This window comes from Macaca mulatta, chromosome 18 (genome assembly GCF_049350105.2).
Source record: "Macaca mulatta isolate MMU2019108-1 chromosome 18, T2T-MMU8v2.0, whole genome shotgun sequence".
Lineage (NCBI taxonomy): Eukaryota > Metazoa > Chordata > Mammalia > Primates > Cercopithecidae > Macaca > Macaca mulatta.
Window position 1 is genome coordinate 60282809 of NC_133423.1, and position 25038 is coordinate 60307846.

Below are 25038 nucleotides of genomic sequence, written 5' to 3' on the forward strand. Positions count from 1 at the left end.
TACGTGTGTTATGTAATTTAATTCTTGCAACAACATTACAAGATGTGTATTTTTATTACTCATTATAGAGATGAGGTAATTAAGGCATGGAGACATTAAGTAACTTGTCTAAATGCACACAACTAGTTAGTGTGTGGCTGGGATTCAAACCCAAGCCATCTGGCTCCAGAGTCTCCACCTTCACCACCAGCATGTGGGCCACAAGTATTCTTCTGTCACTAAAGTGACTTGCTACACCTTCCTTTTTGGGGGGTGACCACACTTCCAGGTTTGCCAGGGACAGCCAAAGTCTGCTGTCCACAGTGTTTTGTTGTTGTTGTTGTTGTTGTTGTTGTTTGAGATGAAGTCTTGCTCTGAAACCCAAGCTATAGTGCAGTGGTGTGATCTTGGCTCACTGAAGCCTCCATTTCTCAGGTTCAAGCAATTCTCCTGCCTCAGCCTCCTGAGTAGCTGGGACTGCAGGCATGCACCACCACATCCGGCTAATTTTTGTATTTTTAGTAGAGATGAGATTTCGCCATGGTGGCCAGGCTGGTCTCAAACTCCTGACCTCGGGTAATCTGCCCACTTTGGCCTCCCAAAGTTCTGGGATTACAGGTTTGAGCCACTGCACCCAGCCCACAGTCATTTTTAACATCACCTTTTGCACCCTCAAAATTGTTCCTGTTTAGGTAATAAAGTATATCACACTTTTAAAACTACCTACTTTTTATATCTACCATTTGTTGAATGCCTGCTGCATACCAAAAAATCTGTACTTATTATTTTATTTAACCTCATGGGAATTCCATGGTGCAGTGATTACTGTTTCCATTTTATAGCTGAGGAAATTGAGGTTCAGAGAATTAGGAAGCCTCCCAAAATTGCATAACAGCAATTACTGGCCCAGGATTGAAATTCGGGTCTATCTGATGCAAAAGCTCATGGTCTTAACCACTACCCCCGTATTTACCCCTTATGAAAGGCAAGAAGCCATGAAAAATCATCTGAAATGTCACTAGCCAGGTAAAGAAAGGTCTACCATTACTGCCTGCATAGCGTTCAACTAGGGCAGTTATTCTGAAAAGGTGATTCACAGACCCTGGCAACCTCAGATCCTTCCATGGGTCATTGAGATTCAAAATATTTCCTATTGTTACTAAGATGTTATTGGCCTCTTTCACTGTGTTGACATTTGAACTCCTGGTGCAAAAGTAATCATGAGCCCATGACAAGATACCATTTCACACCCACTAGGATGGTTACAACTTTTAAAAAGAAAAATAATATTGGAAAGAATATGGTGAATTTGGAACTCTCACACATTGATGGTGTGAATGTAAAATGGTTCAGCTGCTATGGAAAATAATTTGATGGCTCTTTAGAAAGTTAACACAAAATTACCATATGGCCCAGCAATTCCACTCCAAGATATATACCCAAAATACTACAAATAACAATACACACATAACTTGGACAGCTTTGAAGAAGTTGATCAAATTTTTTGAAAAACAGCCACTATAACCTTCATGAAATATGAAATAGATAATTTGACTAGCCCTGTAACTATTTTAAAAAAAGATTGAATTCATAATTTTAAAACTCCCCCAAAAGAAATTCCAGGCCCAAATCATTTTACTGAAAATTCTACTAAATATTCAAAGAATTAACACCAATTCTACACAATCTCTTCCCTCTCCCCCAACAAAATAGAAGAGGAGTCAACATTTTCCAGTTCATTTTAAGAAGCTAGTAGTATCCAGATATCAAAACCAGATAAAGACAATACCAAAAAAGAAAACCTGACTGGGTGCTGTGGCTCATGCCTGTAATCCCAGCACTTCGGGAGACAGAGGCAACTGGATCCCTCGAGAGCAGGAGTGCGAGACCAGGCTGGCCAACATGGTGAAACCCCATCTCTACTAAAAATACAAAAATTAGCTGGGTGTGGTGGTGGATGCCTGTAATCGCAGCTACTTGGGAGGCTGAGGCACAAGAATTGCTTGAACCTGGGAGGCAGAGGTTGCAGTGAGCCAAGATCATGCCACTGCACTCCAGCCTGGGCGACAAGAGTGAGACTCGGTCTCAAAAAGAAAACCCAACAGACCAATATCCCTTATGAATTTAGAGGCAACAATATTTAACGAAATTTAAGCAAATACAATTCAGCAATACATAAAAAGAATCATACGCCATCACCAAGTGTGGCTTGTTCCAGAGAGTAAGGTTGGTTCAATATTCAGAATCAATCAATGTAATCCACAGTATTAACCAGTTAAAGAAGAAAAATCTCATGGTTATATAGATTGATACAGAAAAAGCATTTCAAACAATTCTACACTCATTTATGATAAAAATTTCCAGAAAAACAGAAATAGAGAACTTTCTCAGCTTGATAAAGAGAATCTATACAAATCCTACAGATAACATTATACCTAATAATGAAAGGCTGAATGCTTTTCCAAGACTGAAAACTAGGCAAGAATGTCCACTTCCATCACTCTATGCAGCGTAGTTCTGGAAGTTCTAGTCAGTCCAACAGGCAAGAAAAGGAAATAAAAGGCATACAGATTAGAAAAAATAAAACAAAACCATCCGTATTTGTGAATAGCATGATTGTCTAAGTAAAAAAAATCTCAAAGAATCTACAAAAAAAAAAAAATCTCCTAGAATTAAGTGAGCTCAGGACACAAGTTCAATATACAGAAATCAATTACATTACTGTATACTAGCAATAAACACATGGGCACCAAAATTTAAAATATGATAGCATTTATAATAATAGTTTCCTTGCTGGGCGTGGTGGCTTACACCTGTAATCCCAGCACTTTGGAAGGCAGAGGCGGTGGATCACCTGAGGTCTGAAGTTTGAGACCAGCTGGGCCAACATGGTGAAACCCCCGTCTCTACAAAAATACAAAAATATTAGCCGGATGTGGCGGCAGGCACCTGTAATCCCAGCTACCCAGGAGGCTGAGGCAGGAGAATCACTTGAACCTGGGAGGCAGAGGTCGCAGTGAGCCGAGATCACACCACTGCACTCCAGCCTGTAATCCCAGCTACCCAGGAGGCTGAGGCAGGAGAATCACTTGAACCTGGGAGGCAGAGGTCGCAGTGAGCCGAGGTCACACCACTGCACTCCAGCCTGGGTCAGAGAGTGAGACTCCGTCTCTAAATAAATAAATAAATAAAACGTTTCTCCTAAAATGAGATACACACAGATGTAAATCTAACAGAGAATGCACAGGACTTGTGTGCTGAAACCTAGACAATGCTGAAGGAAGAACTCAAAAACGAACATAAGAAAGGGAGAGAGAAACTGTGCTCATGGATTGGAAGACTCAACTTAGTAAAAAGGTGTCGATTCTCCCAAAATTGATATTCAGATTTAACTCAATTCTTGTCAAAATCTCAGCGAGAGTTTTTTTCAGATATAGACAAGATTATTCTAAAATTTATATAGAAAAACAAAGGAACTAATATAACTAAAACAATATTGAAAAAAATAATAAAGTGGGAGGAATCAGTCTACCCAATTTTACAACTTACAACACAGCTATAGTATATGTGTAGTGATCAAGACTGTATGGCATTGGCAGAGAAAGACTATATAATCAAGACTGTATAGTAATCCAAAGTATATGGTATTGGTAGAAGAGTAGATATATAGATTAATGAGATAGAATAAAGAATCTAGAAATAGACCCACACAAATATGTGAAACAAAAAATGCAAAAACAAATAAATAGAGGAAAGATAGCTTTTCAACAAATAGTACTGTAGCAATTGGACATCCATAAGCCCACTCCCCCCAAAAAATGAGTCTTAACCCAAACCTCACACCTTATACAAAAATTAACTCAAACTCTATTACTGACTTAAATGTAAAACTTAAAATTATAAAACGTTTTTTAAGATATAGGAGAAAATCCTCAGGATGTAGGGCTAGGCAGAGGGCTCTTAGGCTTTACACCAAAAGTTCAATGCATTAAAAGGAACAATTGATAAATTGGATTTCATCAAAATTTAAAACTTTTGCTCTGCTAAACACCTTGTTAAGAGATAAAAAGACAAGCTACAGAGTGGGAAAATGTATTTCTAAATGACATATCTGACAAAGGAATGGTATATAGAATATGTAAAGAACTCTCAAAATACAATAATGTAAGAACAAAAAAGCTTGGGGCCAGGAGTGGTGGCTCACCCCTGTAATCCCAGCTACTGAAGAGGCTGAGGTTGAGAATCACGTGCATCTGGGAGGCGGAAGTTGCAGTGAGCCAAGATCGCACCACTGCACTCTAACCTGGGTGACAGAGTGAGACTGTCTCAAAAAAAAAAAAAAAAAAAAAAGAACAAAAAATCTAATTAGATGATTAGAGCATGAGCAAAAGACATGAAGAGATATTTCACTCAAGAGAATATGCAGATGGGAAATAAACACATGAAAATAGGTTCAATATTATTAGCTATTAGGAACTGCAAATGAAAATCACGCAATATCACCGCATATTTATCAGAATGACTAAAATAAAAAATACTGATGATAAGTGAAAAAGGTGCATCTAAAAAGGCTACGTACCATATCATCCCAACTCTACGATATTTTAGAAAAGGCAAAACTATGAAGACAGTAAGACTCAGTGGTTACCAGTGGTTGGTGGGGAGGGAAGGATGAATGGGCACAGCATAGAGGATTTTTAGGGAAGTGAAACTATTTTGTATGATACTACCATGGTGGATACACGTTATTATACACTTGTCAAACCTATAGATTGTACAACTCCAAGAATGAGCCTAATGTAAATGATGGACTTTTCAGTGAAATTGATGTGTCAATGAAGGTTCATCAGTTGTAGCAAATGTACCACTCTGGTGCAGGATGTTGATAGTTGGGGAGGCTGTGTATCTGTGGGAACAGAGGTATATGTACTTTTGTTCAGTTTCATTGTGCATCTAAAACTGCTCTAAAAAATAAACTCTATTTTTAAAAAATCATGACAACACCAAGAACTAGAGAAAATGCAGAGAAACTGGATCATGCATCTATTGCGGGTGGGAATGCAAAAGGGTATAGTGCTCTGCAAATCATTTTGGTAGTTTATTTAAAAACTAACCATGCAATATCCCAGAGAAATGAAGACTCAAAAACTTGCACACAAACATTTATAACAGCTTTATTTGTAATAAACAAAAAGCTGGTAACAACCCAGATGTCCTTCAACAATGAATTATTCAACAACCTTTAGTCCATCCATATCATGGACAACACCAGTGAAAAGAAACAAACTGCTGATGGGCATGATAACCTGGATGAATCTGCAAAGAATTAAGTTGAGAGGGCAGAGGGAAGCAAATCCCAAAATGTGCCACACTGAATGGTTCTATTAATAGAATGTTTTAAAAATAACAAAATGATATAGAGAACATATTAACAGTTGCCGGAGGATAAACAGGAGGTGGGAGAACAGAGAAATGGATGTGGCTCTATAAAGGCAACTTTAGGGATTCCTGTGGTGATGGAAATGTTCTGTGTCTTGATTGTATCAATGTCAATATCCTGATTATGCTATTGTAGTGTATATAGTTCTGCAAGATGTTACCATTAGGGGAAACTGAGTGAAGGGTAGATGGATCTCTCTGAATTATTTTTTATTACTGTGTGTGACTACAATTATCTCTAAATAAAATTTGAATTTAAAAAATTGAGTAAAGTGAGCCTGATGCTACAAGAAAGATGAGATTTATTGCCAATGATAAAATTTAATATTTCAAACAAAAGTTAAAATTTTGGAAAATTTGTTTCTGCCACCATGAGCATAACAATTTCCCAAGACTTAAATACTTATATATATATATAAATAAATAATTGGGGGGTTTTTAGTCATGTTTTTACTTATTTATTTTGACATGGAGTCTTACTCTGTCCACCAGGCTGGAGTACAGTGGTGCAATCACAGCTCACTGCAGCCTGACCTTCTGGGTCCAAGCAATCCTCATACCTCAGCCTCCCAAGTAGCTGGGACCACAAGCACGTGCCAACATGCCCAGATAATTTTTTTATATAGAGAGAGACAGAGTCTCCCTGTGTTGTCCAGGCTGGTCTCGAACTCCTGGACTAAAGTGATCCACCTGCCTCGGCCTCCCAAAATGCTGGGGCTACAAGCATGAAAGACTTTAAAATGAGATCAGTAGTGCAATTAACTAATGTTGTTTTCATACCGTATAATGAAATGTGTCAAATGTTGTAAGAGCTGTATAACTCAGTGAACCAATATTTTCTAAATTATCAATGCACAGTATTGCAAAATCAGACGTAGCTGAAAGACTCAAAATACAAGATAGACTAATGGATTTTACAGGACAGAATACAAAAGTTCATTGATATGGTTTCAGATTTTGATTGCAACTAACCTTTAAGAAGTTACCATTGTCAACTTTTAACAAAATTATTTCAAAAGAATATTCATATTTACCTGAGAAAGCTATTCAAATATGCCTTCCTTTTCCAAGAACATATTTGTGTGAGGTTAGATTTTCTTCACATCCTTCAAACAAATTAATATATCACAACAGAATAAATGCAGAAACATCTGTGAAAACTCGGCTGTCTTCTATTGAGCTAGGCATTAGAGATTTTCCCAGAAAATGTAAACCAATGCCCCTCTCTTTGCTAAATATTCTCGTGTTTTGAAAAATACAGCTATTTTTCATAAAAATATTTATGTTAGTATAGAAGGGGCTTATTTTTTGTGATTGATAAATACATTAAATTTTTCCTGGTTTGAATTTCTAATAAACACTTATTTAAGTCAATGAGCTGCTTGTAAGCAAAATAGATCCTCGGTAATCTATTTGAGATCCTCAGTAATTTTTAAAACGTGAAGATTCCTGAATAATCTATTTGAGATCCTCAGTAATCTGTTTGAGATCCTCAGTAATTTTTAAAATGTGAAGATTCCTGAATAATCTATTTGAGATCCTCAGTAATTTTTAAAATGTGAAGATTCCTGAGTAATCTATTTGAGATCCTCAGTAATCTATTTGAGATCCTCAGTAATTTTTAAAATGTGAAGATTCCTGAGTAATCTATTTGAGATCCTCAGTAATCTATTTGAGATCCTCAGTAATTTTTAAAATGTGAAGATTCCTGAGTAATCTATTTGAGATCCTCAGTAATCTATTTGAGATCTTCAGTAATTTTTAAAATGTAAAGACTCCTGAGACCCAAAAACTTTGAGACTTGCCACTCAAAGAGTGAAGGTTTTCTTGCTGATTATAGTCATTTGCTCAATCAAATTCTAAACCAAGCTCATGTACCATAGGGACTATATAAGAAAACAAGAGAGTAGCCGGTTGTGGAGAAGAATGTATATTAACAGAGAGTGGGGAGCTATCCCATTACCCTTCCCAATGCTGGGAAAGGATGGCACTGAAACTGCTGCAATTCCGCATGGAGGATCATTCCCACTGGGTGTTTCTAGTGGGTTTCTAAGGAATCACTTGTGAGGACACCACACGTGGCCCCCATATGGAAGGATCAGTAATTTGAAAAGCAATCTCTAATTGTTGCTCTCCCTTTTTTCTAGACAATATTATACTTTCTGAAGAGCCTGAATTGCTTTTCTCTCATTTAAAAGAAGGAAACACAAACAGTATTTCACCAAATTGACTTTGACCAAAATAGTGATTTATAGTATTTCCAGCTATTTACAGAAAAAGATCCATTTTTAGAAGAATGAGGTGGTTGTAATATCTCTTAGGCGAATCCATGACGAAGAATCCTTTTTAATTTCATTTGCTGGCCGTATTGTCGAGTTAATCTTCAAAAAGCATGCTGCTAAAAGAGGAAAGAACAATTGATGATTTAATTTCTAAATTTAAAAACTGTTATTTAAATGAATCACAAGAAAACGGTCTAGTCTTTAAATGAAGTCCCCATCAGTAGTCTCCTGGCCTCCCTCCTAGCTGGCAATGGCTCCTGCTCCTGGTCTCCATTTAGAGCCCTGGCTTTTTGAGCCCACATTATTCAGATGCTAAAACATTACGGTGAACACATACATTTGCCTCAGAAAAAAAGGTCATTCTGATTTAAGATCTAAACAACATCTGTGAGATCTGTTATCAGTGAATTAACTGTAGAAATGCCTAGCCTAAGATAATGTAAGTCAACTGCCTTGTCCTTGGGAATGTGTTTAAATGACCCAGACACAAAATAGTTCTGTTGTAATATTATGGAGTGTGTGTGTGTGCGTGTGTGTGTTTCCACTTACTATCCTTACCATGTCCCTGATACTCTCATGGTTTCCCCACTTTATTGACTTAGTTTCCTTCTGTCTCTTCTCTTTGGTTTTGTCACTTTTCTTTAACTCCTTCCAATTTTTACTTGCTAAGTTAGAGTCCTTATAACAGCTGTTACACTTCCCATTGTCAAGGAAATATCCTGGCAATCCCATCCACCCAGTTAACTTGTCCCCTCCTGCCCTGCCACTGTTCCACCTTCCATGCACCAACTTCTGGCTCATCCCAATGGCCCAGGAGACCGAACTTGCAGGCACAGCTGCCATCAGGTTGACATACCAGGCCAAGTATTCGCTGATTTTTCCCTTTTATTTTGAGCCATAAAATAAGCTGAAAGTTGTCTTAAAACAAAACAATCTGTTTATATTTTAAGCACTTTTGTAATAGTTTTGTGAGGTAATTGATCTATTGCCATATTATTAGCATTAAACATCTTCCTGATGTTGAGGAAATAGGACAACAGCCTACGATAATACAACGATTTCCTTTCAGTTCGTTATCATTGTCCAGGTTTTGACTGACTGGTCAAACATGTTTTTATTATTTTATATCTTGATATAAATAATAATATCTTGATACCCATCTGTCCCCTTTAAAAACTCAAAACTTTAAATATAGTATGTCTTGAATAATCGTTTTTCTTAAGAAAATGTACTCTTGCTTTAGCCAATTGCGGTATTTTTATTTTTGGAGATATTCTAATTGGGCATGTTTTCTGACTGGCTTCAGTAGCAATTTTCAGAGACTCCAATTGGAATGAACTAGAACTGGAAGAATTTTAGGGCTTCATTTTTAGGTAATGTTCAGATTTCATGCCACTTTCTCTGTGCTCCTTTGCGAGGAAGAATATGAATCGGCATGTAAAACTCTGTGCTCTACTGCTGGAGTATGTAGTGGATGCTAGGGCACTGCTGCTTGGTCCTGTCCTTTGAATGAAGGCTGTCATGCAAGAAATGCCCTCCCCCAAAGGCCGTTGCCTTGTCCAATTTTATGCCCCTCTTTGGGGGCAGCCCCATTCCAGCGATGGGAGTACAAAGGCCTGGCCCCCCCTCCCTTGATTCAGGATGTGCCTAAGAAGGAATCATCCCCACTCCAGAGCTCCCTGGAGGATGGGCTAAGGCCTCAGCTGCAACCACATCACAGTCTAACCTCACCCTCTGCCCAGGCCAGCTCCCTCGGCCTATTATATGTGTTCCAGGAGCCCTCCCCAATCAACCTCCTGTGTACAAATATCCATCTCAGAGTCAGCTTCCCAAGGGACCCACTGGAAACAGGGTCGTTTCAGGAGTCTATTCACATTTTAGAGATTTTTTGAGGGAAGACTAAATCCTTTACTTGAAAACTTGCCTTAGAATTAGTTATTCCACGTGAAGCCAGAATGAACTGGAACCTTCTTTAATGCAAAAGCTTCCCCAAACATGCCTGCATCCCCCTCCTACGGGCCTCAGCTCAGCACCACTCTAAAGCCTTTAGAACAAAAACACTTGCAGGCCACCTCTCCACTTTACCAGGAAGGTTTGAACTTGCAGGCAAAATCAATTGTGCCTTTCAGGTCACAGACCACACCACACTCCAGGAAAAAACCCCTACACACAACTGTACACAATGTTGTATACAATTCCAGGAGGATAATGAACCTCCATAAATCCCAATTTAAGAATTGTTGATTTACAGTGAAAGTAATAGGAACTTTTATAGTCTGAAATCAGTTGTCCCAGCATAGGAAGCAAAGAGAAGAAGGCAAGAACCAAAGTATGTCAAAAATGTCCTAGTTCCTCTCCATAAGATTTCACCAATAGGTTGTGAATAATCAAATATCAGCCTCAACTTACATTTTGCAGAGTCAGATTTGGTCCATTTGAGCTCATCCTTTCACGATATTTCTTCCTGGTGCAATAGACACTGACAAGAGTGATGATGAGCATCAAGGCAAACACAGCGACAGTAGATGAAACGGCAATGACGATGGTGTCTCGGGTAGAGCCTCTCTTTTCACACCTTTCTCCCATGTACCACCAGTCTTCCCCTGACTGGCACCTGCACATTGAGAGTGTGACTCAGAGTTATGAGTTGATATGTAACTCCAGAAATCTTCACAGTTAAAGATGTGGATCACCTTTAGTCTATTTGATCACCAGTAGGTCACTGCTATATGGAACTATTTTACCCACTCTGGACTGGAGAGAGACAAGCACCTAGAGCACAGGTGTAAGCAATGGAAAGAAAAAATGGAATTCCTCCTAATCTGATACTAAAACAGCATCTGCAAGTTAGGAAAGGCTGTTAGCACAGGTAATAGAGAAAGTTTAGTTCTCAGCGTCCCATGCCCACCATCCTCCAGCTTCACATCTTGGCCAAGGGCTCCTCAGAACGTCGGTATCTTCATCTAGGAAATGGAGGCAGCTACACTTAAAATGACTGGACTGTTGTGAGGACTTTTTCAGACAATTAGAATATAGTGTAATATTTTTTTCATAAAAAATTGTGTTGGCTATCACAAAGATAGTTTTTGTGGTTATCCAAAGCCCCAAAAGGAGGACAACACCACAAAAAATTCTATGAATGACTGTGAGATGGGAATCAACTGATTTCATTCATAAGAACTATCAAGTATTTAATCCTACATTATAGGAATAAAATTTCTAACCAAAGAATGGAGAGATCTCTTCCAAATGATACTTACCTGCACTCAGCTTTGCCATCTCGAACAGTGCAGACACCATCATTTTCACAGGTGGTTTTTGAGCAGAGGTCTTGGACACTAGGGGTTGGTGTTGCCTGGATTTGCGTAGAGTTGAGGTGAGATATGTCTAGGAAGATGGGGAAGAGTGTGGATGGAAATCAGCTTTTGTTTAACAATCATTTGATCTTTAAGTTTCTTTTTCTTTTAATGTCTCTTTTTTCCTTTTTTCTTTCTTTCTTTCTTTTTTTTTTTTTTTTTTTTTAGAGGTGGGATCTTGTAATGTTGCCCAGGCTGGTCTTTGCTCCCGGGCTCAGACATTCTTTCCACTTCAGCCTCAGAGTCCTGGGATTGTAGGTGTGAGCCATCATGCCAAGCCCAATCTTAAGTTTCAAAATAGACAATGATCAGATTTTAGGCTTATGAGAAATTCAGGTAACCTTGAAGCACCGTCTAGCAACATTGATATAGGCAGCGAGATAAGAACTAGGCAAAGGGAAACTAGGCCAGCCTGCTGGGGCTCCAACTCAACCACATGCTGGCCTGGATTGTGGGAGCCCAGAAGGGTACAAGCCCCTGATGCCAACTTTCAAGAGACAGATAAGGAAACCAAAACTCAGAAATGTAAAGTAATTGAGGGCATTGCCCAAGGTCAGAGGTCTCTGGCTTGGTAGAGCAAGTTGGTGGAGACTTGGAGAAAGACACCAAGTGCCCTGACAAATAGTGTTATGCTCTCTGCAGTATGTTATTGCTTCTGGTTGAAATCGCTATGGTCAAAGAGAACTGATGCATATCTGATTTTTTTTCTCTGCTACATAAAATGTTTTCTCTCTTAACAAAAGTTATTTCTGAATAATTTCTCCAAGAGGTATCATCTAGATTTACTCTAATGGACACTGGAGTCAAATTTTTGTGGGTTTTAATTGCACCACCTTTCATCACAAACGACAATCTGATTTACTGAGACCCAAGTGGGTCTTTAATAGAAAATGAGTTAAAATCCTACCATATAAAAAATGAAAACCACCAGAATTGCTGCAAAATGTATTTATTGGCTGCAGGAGTAAGAAATTTAACATTAATCTAACAAGAGATTAATATCATTTCTGCCAATATATATATATGTGTGTGTGTGTATGTATATATGTATGCATGTATGTACATTTGAAACAGATAAGACACAGCCGTTTCCAGTCATTTCATGTGCTGATGTGATATTTTTATTTCGGGAATCCTAGAGTATAATTGTTCTATTTTAATTTATTTCTTTTTTTTTTTTTTTTTTTTTTTTTTTGAGACGGAGTCTCGCTCTGTCGCCCAGGCCGGAGTGCAGTGGCCGGATCTCGGCTCACTGCAAGCTCCACCTCCCGGGTTCACGCCATTCTCCTGCCTCAGCCTCCCGAGTAGCTGGGACTACAGGCGCCCACCACCTCGCCCGGCTAGTTTTTTGTATTTTTTAGTAGAGATGGGGTTTCACCGTGTTAGCCAGGATGGTCTCGATCTCCTGACCTCGTGATCCACCCGTCTCGGCCTCCCAAAGTGCTGGGATTACAGGCTTGAGCCACCACGCCCGGCCTATTTTAATTTATTTCTAAAGAAATTTCCCAACCTAAAGATTTCCACTATAGCTTCATGTGGTATTCATTAAATTCTTTATTCTGGAGTCCTTACTGTTTCAAATTAAATTATTTTCATGTTGTCAATAATTCATGTTCCCCTCACACCCCACTCATGCCCATTTCCCCCCACATCTCTACATAATACACCTAAAAATGGAATGCAGAAATAAGCAGAAAATAATCAGCGGCCACAACGAAAAACTAGCTTATATAAAACTATGTTTATTGACATACCTTCCACTGTCAGTAGGATATAAACATCATCTCCTTTTATAAAATCTCGGCTTTTCAACCTCTCGTGGGTTATAAAGGCACTGGTTCCATAGCCACCACCTCTTCTAAACTGAGTTCCATTAGGGAAAACAGCCACTGCTCCCACTTTGGAAGGCCTGTCCCAAAAATAGCTTCCATTATCTGAAAAAGCAATTTATATTAATGGAGTGTGTTTATCATCATCGTAGCTTTTGGTGGTAGGAAAGAACAGGCAATGTGAAACACAATTAGGCTGGAGCTCAAAATAATTAAATGATGCTATTGGCCTGTGATGTATTCCCTGGCAAATCGCTGGGGCTTGTTCATTTATACTGTCCTAGAGGAAATGAAATTACCTGGCAGGGAGGACCACACTGTAGAATAAGAGTGGAGAGGTACCAGAAGTTTCCTAGGTGCCAGATATTCCTGGGAATATCATATCTCTACTTATTGAACGGTATAGAAACCCTCCTATCTATTAGAATAATTTCTTAGTAGCCTAAGGCTACTAAGAGAGTCCTTTTACAAAGTTACAGTTTGTCTAGTTAAAGCAATATATTGCTGAGAGACTTTTTAATATCAGCATAGAATGATTTATCTTATTAACTGAATTATCCACCTAACAAGCAAAGTGCTTCAGAAGTAGAAGACAAGAAGAAGTACTGCTTCTGGGAAAAGATAATGACCTACCCAGCCCTGAGCTGCTTTTAATGTCATTCAGGAAGAAACACTTTAGGAAAAAGTGAAAAAATTCTGAATGTCAAGTCCCTACAATTCCATTGGTGAATATTATTGTTTTCCTATGAGATTAAGTTGGATTTTTTCTATGCCAATTTGGTCCATGTTTTTCATATACAGAATTCACATTTGGCAAAAATATTCAGCTTGCCATAATTTCATTGTTTTCCTTTATGAGGGTCTCAGAAGCAAAGAGTTATTAAAATTAGAAGTGTGATCATTGCTTTCAGTGGGTTACTTCTTTTTGAGATGGGAAAGATGAGGAATGATGTCACGATTAGCAAATCCTCTGTAACTTTTTACTAAGAAATTATAATGTATTCTCACACCCTTCCCACCAACACTTGAATGCACCTGCTCAATACCTTCCTTCTGGTCAAAAACTACCCCCATTTCCAACGCTGAATTATTTTTGACATTCCCAGTGACGTGAACAAGGTAGCATGAGTTAGAAAAACCCAACATCTGAGGGCCTCTCCACTGCAGGCCTTTCCACAGCTTCCACACTTGACCTGTACTAATTCTCATAGCAAATCGGTGGAATGGTTACTACAGCCCTGGCTTTACAGTTGAGGACACTGGGGCCCTAAGAGATTATCTGCTCAAGGTCACATAGCTAATGAGAAGCAAACCTTGGACTTGAACTCAGGCATGTCAGACTCTAAAACCAACACTTCTTGCACAGAAGTGGAAATCTGAGGAGGGCCATCAATTCCCAGGAATACAGTCAGTATCTTCTTTATTTGTTGGAGTCCTTGCTGACATTTCTGATGAGCTCCTGTCTGAAAGACTCTGTCCACAATTCTTGAAACCTTTCTCCTAAATATCTTAAGATTTGGGACTCAAATTTCCCTAGGTAACTAACTGTGCAATCTCTCATTCCCAAAATTATCCATCCCTCCTAGAGCAATGATTGTTTATTAGCAATAAAGAAAATGAGTTACGAACTGGTGGTCATAAATGGGTCCGTAGTTATACTCCGCTGATTGGACATACGCTGTCGAATGTCAGGATTTTGATCCAAAAGTGTCATTGTGGCTTGTTGCCAAGGACATGGCCACTGTAATTGATCATCATTGGCTCCAGAGATCAAGTGGAAATATATCCCTGCATTAGTCACATGGGTTAGATTTAAGTAAATCTGAAAGGCATAACCTTTAGAAGAGTAAAATGGAGGGCTATACAAAGTTCCATTTGGGCTGCCAATGAACTGTGTGAAATTCCTTATATGCCAGATATGATGAGGGCACCGTGTTTCCGAAAGATTGATGTCATCAATAGACAGACCACCCAGTGATGTGCCAGAGCCTTTGCGTCCTTCAAACACCACTCTAAACTTCTTGGTCACTTTCAATGTTACATGATAAAGTTGCCAGCTCCCAATGGGTATTTCTGCAAAAGAGTTATTATTATTTCAAAGACAAAGAAGTTTAAATTATGTACATGTCAACATTAGATTTCTAGCCTTCTTAGACAAAGGATCATCCAAAACCGATTTATTTCTATGGGTCAGAAGTATGGTTTTGCCAAAGCTCCAGCCTAGAATTATTTACTTAAAGGTGCTTCTATGGGGTCACACTGTTCTCTGGAATAGCTGAATATTTGGCTAGCTGTTTCTCAAATAGATCACCCTTTCCTAGAGATCAGAGAGTAAATAACAACATCTAGCTCATGAGTACTTCATGCCCTACCTATGAGTTACCTGGCATTCTCCATTGTTAAACAGCCAGCAAGCCCAATACTCGTAATACTTCTACCCAAGATTCCTGTAATACTCAGGCAAAGCCTTCTTTAATATATTTATGGTTTGATTGGAATACTTCCCTCACATACAAAATCTTCAATCAACCTTTTGGTAATATTAAACAAAATCCACCAAACCCTGGAAAGCCCACATCCCGCAATCTACTCTTTAGATTACTTCCCAGTGACTCAGCATTGTAAATATTTATCTGATATTTGGTACCACCTTCTTTCTTTCCAACCTGCACTCCCTCCCCAACTATTAGCCCATAACCCTCGCTAGCAGCACATGATATGCCATTTTGTCTGATTTTCTTATATCACATACTCAAATAAGAAGCAGTATACTAAATAATCTGCAGAAACCCCCAGATGGACAGCAGCTGAGAAATTCATGTCAAACTAGTGGTTAACACAAAGTCTTAAAACAAAAATATGTTGGTGCTTAATGTGAAACACAGCTACTTGAGAATAAGTTAGACATACCCAAATGACAGAAAATAAGGAAGTTTCTTAAGTGCCTTTTTGTGTTATTGTGTATCAATGACACACCCACAGATTGCTAATAGAAAGGATCCCCCTTCCAATCCTGGACAATTATATATATTATAGATACATTATATCAATATTTATATTAATTTATATATTAATACATAATATATAATATTTATAGTAACATATGGCTTATATATAAGACTTTTACATATTTAATATATAATACATATTATATATAATTATACTTTATATTTTATTTTGTTACATGAATAATATATATGTATAATATGTGTATATTCTTAGTGACCTTAAAACCTCACTGCTTATAGGTGTTCACAAAGAAAAATATCACCTGTATTTCAGATTGTTTCTCCTTGTTAAAAACAGGAGGAAAATGGCATACTATATTGCATAATATGGATCCAGTTGTGGAACAAATTGAATTACTCAATTCATTCAAGCCAGGAGATGATTAAGTGGAATAGGCAGTAATATATCTGCCAGCCCACAGCCCCTCCCTTTCTCAGTCACCCCCTTAACCATCTACTTGCATAGGTGCTCAACATGGCTCTCCTCTCAGACATATTGTTGGTAAGAAGGGTGGGTACTCACTTCCCACTCAGGAATTGCTCCAGAGGCTGTGTTTGACTGAAGTCATAAGCATCCCAGTTCTTCACTGGGATTTATTTTCTAAGCTTTATATTAGAGGAAGAGTCCTTTTTCCAGACTGATAGCAAATTTGGTCAAATGTAAGCTGGGAAGTGAAACAACAAAAGTACCAGTCCTATAAAGAAAGCCATTCTGAGGTAAAACAAGAGGTGCCCAGCAATGTTCAGAGACAGAGCTATTAAAAATTCCCCCTCAAGCCGGTGTCTCCCTCATCTGTCCCACAGGCTGTAACTACCCTTCAGCCAGGAACCTGTCCTATTTTGCCTAAGCTAGTTCGCATCGTATTTTCAGGTATTTTATTTTATTTTATTTTATTTTATCTATTTTTTCAGAGATAGAGTCTTGCTCTGTTGCACAGGCTGGAGTGCAGTGGCGTGATCTCAGCTCATTACCACCTCCGCCTCCTGGGTTCAAGCAATTCTCCTTCCTCAGCTTCCCAAGTAGCTGGGACTACAGGCGTGTGCCACCACTCCCAGCTAATTTATGTATTTTTTCAGTAGAGACAAGGTTTCACTATATATTGACCAGTCTGGTCTCGAACTCATGACCTCAGGTGATCCGACTGCCTTGGCCTCCCAAAGTGCTGGAATTACAGCTGTGAGCCACTGCACCCGGCTTTGTATTTTTATTATTTGCCAAGAACTGACCTCCATAGTGCCAGAGACTGATCTACAGTTTCTTAAGTGAGTGTCACATAACAGAGCACTCAGAAAGAGTCTTCATTCTAGCTTCCTTGCAACCACTTAAAACAAGAAGAATCTAGTTCTTAGTTGAAGGGTAGTGACTCAGTAGCCCCTGCCCTATTGTAAATTGTTGCATTAACTAAAGAAAAGACCTAAGATTGCCTCACTTTGAATCCAAACAATAAGAATGTTGACATTGTACCTTTTATTTCTTCCACAAGGGTTAAATTGCCATCCACATTGTCTGTAGAATACTCCCTGATGTAGATGTTCAGTTGATCACTTTCACTGCCACTGTTATATAAGTAAAATTGCAAGCACTGAAATCCTCTTTTAGGGTACAGCGTTCTACTTTCCAGCACTGCTGTGGCCCCCACATTTACAGAGCTGCTATCAAAATGCATGAAGAAACCAGAACCTGTTAAAGAAAAGCAGAATTGAGAGAAAACAGATACTGGGTATGGAAATGTGTGTTTGTTAATAGTGGTGCTAGATTCTTTACACGAGGCGTAAGTAACATCCATATATATATCGCCAGGGAGAAACGACAGAAGCCTAAGCTACATATCTGGCACTTGCAAAAGCTAGCAGATTGACATAACAGTATAAAACTCAAACTTCTCTATTATTTATAAGACGTTTACTTACAATAGTAGTTTTCCGTGGGCACTAATCCTTGCTTATCTTCGTTTGTTATGAGCTATAAAGATACAGCAAGTTTAAGTATCAAATGCTAATTTTTTAAAAATCCACTGTAAGGCTGCAGGTCAAGACCAAACAGCAGGGCTAAAAGGTAGAGTTTACACAGGACACCTTTCAAGTGTCTGCAACCCTGGTCCAGCTCCAAGTGGGAAGAGCTACCACTGGAAAAAGATGCTACAGAGGGTTGTTCCCCTCTAAGAATATGAAAAAGGAAAATGGAAATTAAGTCAAAAGGAGGGTTTGAAACTTGGGTGGGTAGAGAGTTGTAGCATCTGTGTCTCCCAAGGCTAATTCAGCGTCAACTTCTAGGTCTTTCTGGAGAGGTGAACACACAATGCGGACAGGAGCAAGAGCCCAGCCAGGAAACCAGGGCCTTGGCTGCCCCCTTTTTTAAAAAAAACACTTTCTAACTTCTTTGGCTTCAAACTGTCACAAAAAAAGAAGGAAGAATAAAAGAAAAGAAAGAAAGAAATTCAACTCTCAGAAGATACTGTAACTACAGCAACCATCTGGGGAGATTCACATTTTAATATTTTTTAAATGATATTTGTAATGAAAAAATAGAGAATAACTGAACCTGATAATTTCAGAGGTACCTCCCAGTTCTCTGCTTTCATTATATGCAATACTTAATCTTCCAAGCCATCTCTAAAGAAGGCAGAGCTAGTGATTCTGGTTTGAATGTATATATATTTTGTTTCCTTTTTTTTTTTTTTTTTTTTTTTTTAGGCAATGTCTTACTCCGTTGTCCAGGCTAGAATGCAATGGTACTATCTCAGCTCACTACAACCTCTGCCTCCCGGGTTCAAGTGATTCTCCTGCCTCAGTCCTGCAACTAGCTGGGACTACAGGCATGCGCCACCACACCCAGCTAATTTTTGCATATTTAGTAGAGACGGGGTCTTACCATGTTGGCCCAGCTGGTCTCAAACTCCCAACCTCAGGTGATCCGCCCACCTTGGCCTCCCAAAGGCCTGAGATTACAGGCATGAGCCACTGCACCCGGCCCAATTTTCTTTACCTTATTTCAAGTATTTGCTTAGTTTCCACTATATGCAGGGAATTGTGTTGGGCATTTAAATATGGTTCTAGGAGCAGGCAATTTCTGAAAGACACAACGTTAGGGAACCTTTCCCTTACTACAGAAATTAGCTTTCAAAAACAGAAAAAAGTGAGAGCTGCCTGGTCTGGATTCTTCTTCCTTTCCTCCCTCCCTCCCTATCTATTTTCCTCTGGTCTGAGGAGGACCACTATCCGCTATCCAAATATGCATTTAAAAAGAAAAATAAAAGGAAAAGCACCTTTTTGCCATTGAAGGCCTCCAATTCCTGCCTAGATCATCTGAGCTATTATTATTAAGCACTGGCCCTAAGTTCTGAAGTCTAGTTTTACATATTTGTTGCCAGAATAAGCAAATAAGTAAAAATGTGGTCCTTGTAGCCAAATAGCTACTTAAGGCAAAAAAAAATGAAAATGGAAAAGGACATGCATCTGAAGAAAATTAAATAAATGGTGCTTTTTAGATATTTTTGTAACAGGAGCATATAATCACATCCAGCTACAGTTCTGAAACAATAGTTCACAGCCTAGTGCTGTCCATTGGGAAGAGTCTCTTGTATTCTGCAAACTTCTAGAAAACAATAGTACTGCCCCTGAGATAAAAGGCCTTGCAGGAGGCCCACTCTGGTATGCTCTCCTATGGGAACGCACTGGTAGAGGCATCACAAAGCCCAGCTCTGACTTGTAGAAAGAAAAATAAATGCAGAAGGAAAAGCAATTAACAATGTCTTTATCAGGTGCAAGACCTACTTCTCAGTAGTCACCTAATGAATAATCATTAATTAATCTGATAGAAATTAGAGATAAAATCCCAGTCTTTCATAGAGAAGAACGTGGCTGTAGCCACTGGGTATACAATCTAGGAGTATCCCACTCCTGTTACCTTGGCACTGGCCCATGTTGGAGTGATCATTCTCTGGCCCCCTGGGAACCTGTGAAACCCGTTGCCAGTCAGCATTATCTCCTGAACTTTGGATCATGCCACACACATTTTCCAATTCAAAACTGCACGAGTCCATAAAACTCAAGGAAGAGGCTACAAAAGCAAAAAACAATTATTGACACTCATACAACATGATAATCTAAGTAAGAAAAACTGAACTTATCACAGTATTAGAAATGCCAGGTTGGTATTACAGGGAACACCTGACTGATTCTGGGTGATGGTGGCTCAAAGATCCCTCTTCATTTGCAGAACCCCTACAAAGAAGGTAATGAATTCTGCACATCTGAATAAGCTCTCTGCCCCATCTTTTTTTAAAAAATTATCTAATTTGTAGAAATCTGAGTCTACACTCCCCTAGTTATTTGAATCATTAAGCCACAATCCAGTTTATTTGATCCCATTCATATTACAACTAGACATATCATTCTAGCTAAAAGGAAGTGTGAGTATCAGTCTTACCCATGTTTGAATTAGTAACAGCTTTTAAAACCTGCCTGAGGCATATTCCTACAGGACCCAATTTGTTTTTAGATCTCAACACCAGACGTGGTGAAAAGAAAAATGCTGCTTCCAAGGTGTAGATTGAGATCTGAGTACTATTCTGTTTACTTCCTGAATATCAAGTCTCCATAATCTCAGAAACCCCACCGGTGCTCGACGAAATGGCACAGACCATCATTTTTTCCTACATAACAGAGGGAAATACAAGTCATTTCAAAGAACCTATCACATACAGCAGTTATACAGTCGATTCAACTTTAGGAGATCAGAGTCACTGAAATCCATTCGTTGGCCAATCACATCCTCGAAGTCTGAGATTCTTGTGACAATTGTCGGCTCTGTTCCGTTTTGGAATGCAGTTTTACTGTAGTGCATTACTGAAGTGTAATCATAGGGAACGTTCAGGGAATCTGATACGCTGTCACTATAGGTGTTAAAATTGTGTTCTCTGCCTAAAGGATAAATAAAAAATCTTTACTTGATGTTCAGAAAATTCAGCTTACCTTACTCCAAATACTGCTCACTTAGAAATGGAGAATATAATAAACTCAAACAATTTTTGCTACAACTAACAACAGTTTCATTATTCCCATCTTACAATATAACATTCAAACTTAGAACTGTAATACAAGCAGTGACACTGAACATATCTAAGGTTCTATTGCAGCCTATAGTTAGGACACTGGCATTTAGTCTAAGGCTGTAAAAACTGCTCGTGGAAAGGAGGATTCTAAAAAGTGTTGCTAACCAGCCGGGGCAACAAAGTGAGACCTCATCTCTAATAAATATTTTAAGCCCAGGCGTGGTGGCTCACGCCTGTAATCCCAGCACTTTAGGAGGCCAAGGCAGGCTGATCATAAGGTCAGGAGTTCAAGACCAGCCTGGCCAACATGGTGAAACCCCGTCTCTACTAAAAATACAAAAATTAGCCTGGCGTGTTGGTGCGTGCCTGTAATCCCAGTTACTTGGGAGGCAGAGGCAGGAGAATTGCTTGAACCCAGGAGGCGGAGGTTGCAGTGAGCTGAGACTGCACCACTGCACTCCAGCCTAGGTGACAGAATGAGACTCCATCTCAAAATAAAATAAAATAAAATAAAATAAATATTTTAAAAATTAGCCAGGCGTGGTGGTGCATGCTTGTAGTACCAGCTACTCAGGAGGCTGAGGTGGGAGGATTGCCTGAGCCTGGGAAGTCGAGGCTGCAGTGAGCTGTGATCACGCCACTGCACTCCAGCCTGGGTGATAGAGTAAGACCCTGTCTCAAACAACAACAACAAAAAGTGTTGTTGAACTACTCAGGGCATTGGCCAGCAGTGATGGCAGGCTGAGGACATCCACCGTAGATGGAGATGGAAGTAAGAAGACTTTGAAGGGATGGTGAGATGAAACCTGGGAATGATAACTTTCTAGTTATCCTACAAAGAAGTCATTAGAAAGCGTTGACATGCGGTTATTGACTAACCATAATTCATGGTTACTAGAATATGTGTAGATGTATTTAAAGCATGATGAACCAGCCTGGCCAACATGTTGAAACCCCATCTCTACTAAAAATACAAAAAGTAACCAGCTGTGGTGGCGGGCACCTGTAATCCCAGCTACTCGGGAGGCTGAGGCAGGAGAATCACTTGAACCCAGGAGGCGGAAGTTGCAGTGAGCCAAGATCATACCACTGTACTCCAGCCTGGGCAACAGAGCAAGATTCTGTCTCAAAATAAATAAATAAGTAAAGCACGATGACTATAGTTAATAATAATGTAGTGTATATTTCAAAATTGCTAAAAGAATAAATCTCAAATGTCTCACCACAGAAATGATAAGTGAGGTGATGGCTATGTTAAGCAGCTTGTTTTAGTCATTCCACATTGTGTACACATGTCAAAATATCACTGTACCCCATAAGTATTTACAATTATGATTTGTCAGTTTAAAATAATAATAAAAAACAAAAATGAATCTATTTAGAGAAGATATCAGGCTGTTTAGCATTATACCAATGGGCAACTGATTCCAACTTGAAATGGAATGATTCTGTGGACACATTGAGGTGGTTCTAATCTCCAAAACATAAAGATGTGTTATCAAATGTGGGCAGAAGTTTTGATCAAAAATAAGACTTTGGGAATCCTAAAGAGTATGGCTGTGGATTAAAGCTAAACACTGCTGTTTCTCTAGAAATCTTTTAGTTTGCTGCTATGCCTGACCCCATTTGAGATAAGCAGAGGTGGGGGATGAAGAGCAAGATCTATGATTTCAAGAAGTGTGGTGTCAGGGGGCCTTGTGTAGGGCACTCCTCACAGTGCCTCAGACATAATAGCAATGCCCTTTCCTCTGTCTCGCCCCGCACAGGCAGGACAGATGAGGAAGCTGAGTGTCACTGTGGAATGTGGAAAACATGAGCTCTAGTCAGACATGGTTATTAAGACTTTGTGACTTTGAACACAGAATCACAAACAGTTCATGCTACTCAACTATTACTGAAAATTGTTCCATGAAACAATAAATCCAAATACTCTACAAGCTACTCTGCAAAAAGAAAAAAAGACCATGATCAAATCATTTTGTAAATCACTTTTCTTAGAGATTTACAATTCCTGTCAACCTAATAAAGACTCAGAGCAGTATAGTGGGATAAATAAGTCTAATTTCTTTTAACGTAGGTGCTATGGCTTGAATATGTCCCCCCCCAAAAGCATGTATTGGAAACCTAATCCCCACTGCAACAGTGTTGGGAGGTGAGGCCTAATGAGAGGTAATTAGGGCATGAAGGCTCTGTCTTATAAATGGATGAATCCCATTGCTGCAGGAGTAGGTTTGCTACTGCAGGGGTGGATTCCTTGTAAAAGGACAGATTTGGCCCTGTTTTTTCTGACTCTCCCTTGCCCTTCTGCCCTCTGCCATGGTATGCGACACAGCAAGAAGGCCCTCATCAAATGCCCACCCCTTGATTTTGGACTTTCCAGCTACCAGAACAATGAGGAATACATTTCAGTTCTTTATAAATTACCCAGTCTGTGGTGTTTTGTTATAGCAACGCAAGATGGACTAAGACTTGGGGATTTGCTAAACTAATTTGGGCACAGACTCCATTCCACGTAATACTCAGGAACATATTGTGGGACTGAATGTGCTTTAAAACCACAAACCCAGTTTCTAAGAGCATATCTAGCTCATATGGGTTCTGGAATACCAGTGTTCCAATAACTCAGAATGAGTTTGAGCTGAATGAATTAAGACATCAAAACATCAAAGTTTTAAAATTATTAACAGTTGCCACAGATGACAAGAGAGGACACATGCTTAGAAATTCAGTCCTTGACTAAAAACATAGGAAAATAAGAGAAATGTACCTGACAGAATTCTGTCCCACATTATCCTGACATAGTCATCCCGGTCAGAACGCGACTGCTCATGCCAGAATCCCAGAGCGTGGAGGAACTCGTGTTGAACCGTTGCTATTCGGTCACAGTTTGCCCCGATGGAAAGTTCTTGCTTCCCAGCCCGCCTATTTCCCACTGAAGACCAGCAGCTTATAGGAGAGTTTACAAGAAAGGGGGAAGAGGATGTTACAATCTGAGGTCTCAGGGCAGAGTCTCCACTGCCTAGTCCACCTCATTACTCACCTAAATCCTTTGCTGTTACATCTGAACACTGTGCATTTCTCTCATAACCCAGGTGATATAGTTTGGACAATTGTCCCCACTCACATCTCATGTTGAAATGTAATTCCCAATGCTGGAAGTGGGACCTCATGGGAGGTATTTGAGTCATGGGACAAACCCCTCATGGCTTGGTGCTGTCTTTGCAATAGTGAATTTTCATGAGATCTGGTCATTTAAAAGTGTGTAGCACCTCCCCCTCCCCACTCTTTCTCTGGCTCCTGCTTTTGCCATGTGACATGCCTGCTCCACCTTCACCTTCCACCATGATTGTAAGTTTGCAGAGGCCTCCCCAGAAGCTGAGCAGATGTCAGCACCATGCTTCCTATAAAGCCTGCAGAACTGTGAGCCAGTTAAACCTCTTTTCTGTATAAATTACCGAGTCTCTGGTATTTCTGTACAGCAATGCAAGAACAGCCTAATATACCAGGTATTGTATAATATTAAAAAACCTTGTAGACCAGGTGATCTTTAAAGAACTTGCCCTAACGCCAGATATTACATAGGAGCAAATCATCCCCAAGGTGGTCCAGACCTGGTTTTTCCTGTGAATTTCAAAGTCTTTGAGATCCTCCTTGGTATGCCTGTGCCCATTAAACAAGGACTTTACAGGGACAGCAATCACTCAGAATTGCTGAGCTCAAGACAAATAATACTGTCGCCTTCTTAACTCAAGAAATAAGAGTGGTTGGGTTAAAATAAGCTTAAATACAGACATGGACATGCATAAATACACATTTTTTTACTTGAAAGGGATAAAGAGTATGTAAATTACAAACGGCCTGAAATTCACAAGGTTGTGGGTCTGATGGCATGCAATCCCATCCACTTTGTCTAAAGGTGGTTACATGTATGGGAATATAACTTCTATGTCTACGAAAACTAGATCCAGTTGTTTTTTACTCTCCAGCAACTAGCAAGAAAGTCCCCACCCCTTCCTAAAGATCAGAGCCTAGGACGATTGCTGTAATGTAACGTCCCAGGCACTAGAGTTCTCCTTAGATGCCTTGGAAGA

The 25038-nt window shown here is 39.4% G+C and overlaps 1 protein-coding gene across 3 annotated transcripts in view; it reads right to left on the reverse strand.

The window, feature by feature from the left end:
* Nucleotides 1-5137: 5137 nt before the first annotated feature.
* Nucleotides 5138-25038, reverse strand: part of MEP1B (meprin A subunit beta) — a 33220-nt gene continuing 13319 nt past the window's right edge. For 2 of the 3 annotated variants that reach the window (XM_001100668.4, XM_077975064.1), the window contains 9 exons: nucleotides 23715-23893; nucleotides 20598-20816; nucleotides 19801-19953; nucleotides 17359-17574; nucleotides 14515-14958; nucleotides 12811-12990; nucleotides 10961-11087; nucleotides 10110-10314; nucleotides 5138-7816 (listed from right to left, as the gene is read on the reverse strand). In XM_001100668.4, coding sequence (XP_001100668.2) covers nucleotides 7802-7816; nucleotides 10110-10314; nucleotides 10961-11087; nucleotides 12811-12990; nucleotides 14515-14958; nucleotides 17359-17574; nucleotides 19801-19953; nucleotides 20598-20816; nucleotides 23715-23893 — 1738 coding nt within the window. In that variant the 3' untranslated portion in view covers nucleotides 5138-7801. The remainder of the gene's footprint in view (nucleotides 7817-10109; nucleotides 10315-10960; nucleotides 11088-12810; nucleotides 12991-14514; nucleotides 14959-17358; nucleotides 17575-19800; nucleotides 19954-20597; nucleotides 20817-23714; nucleotides 23894-25038) is intronic. The other variant, XM_077975063.1, reaches the window with a different exon arrangement.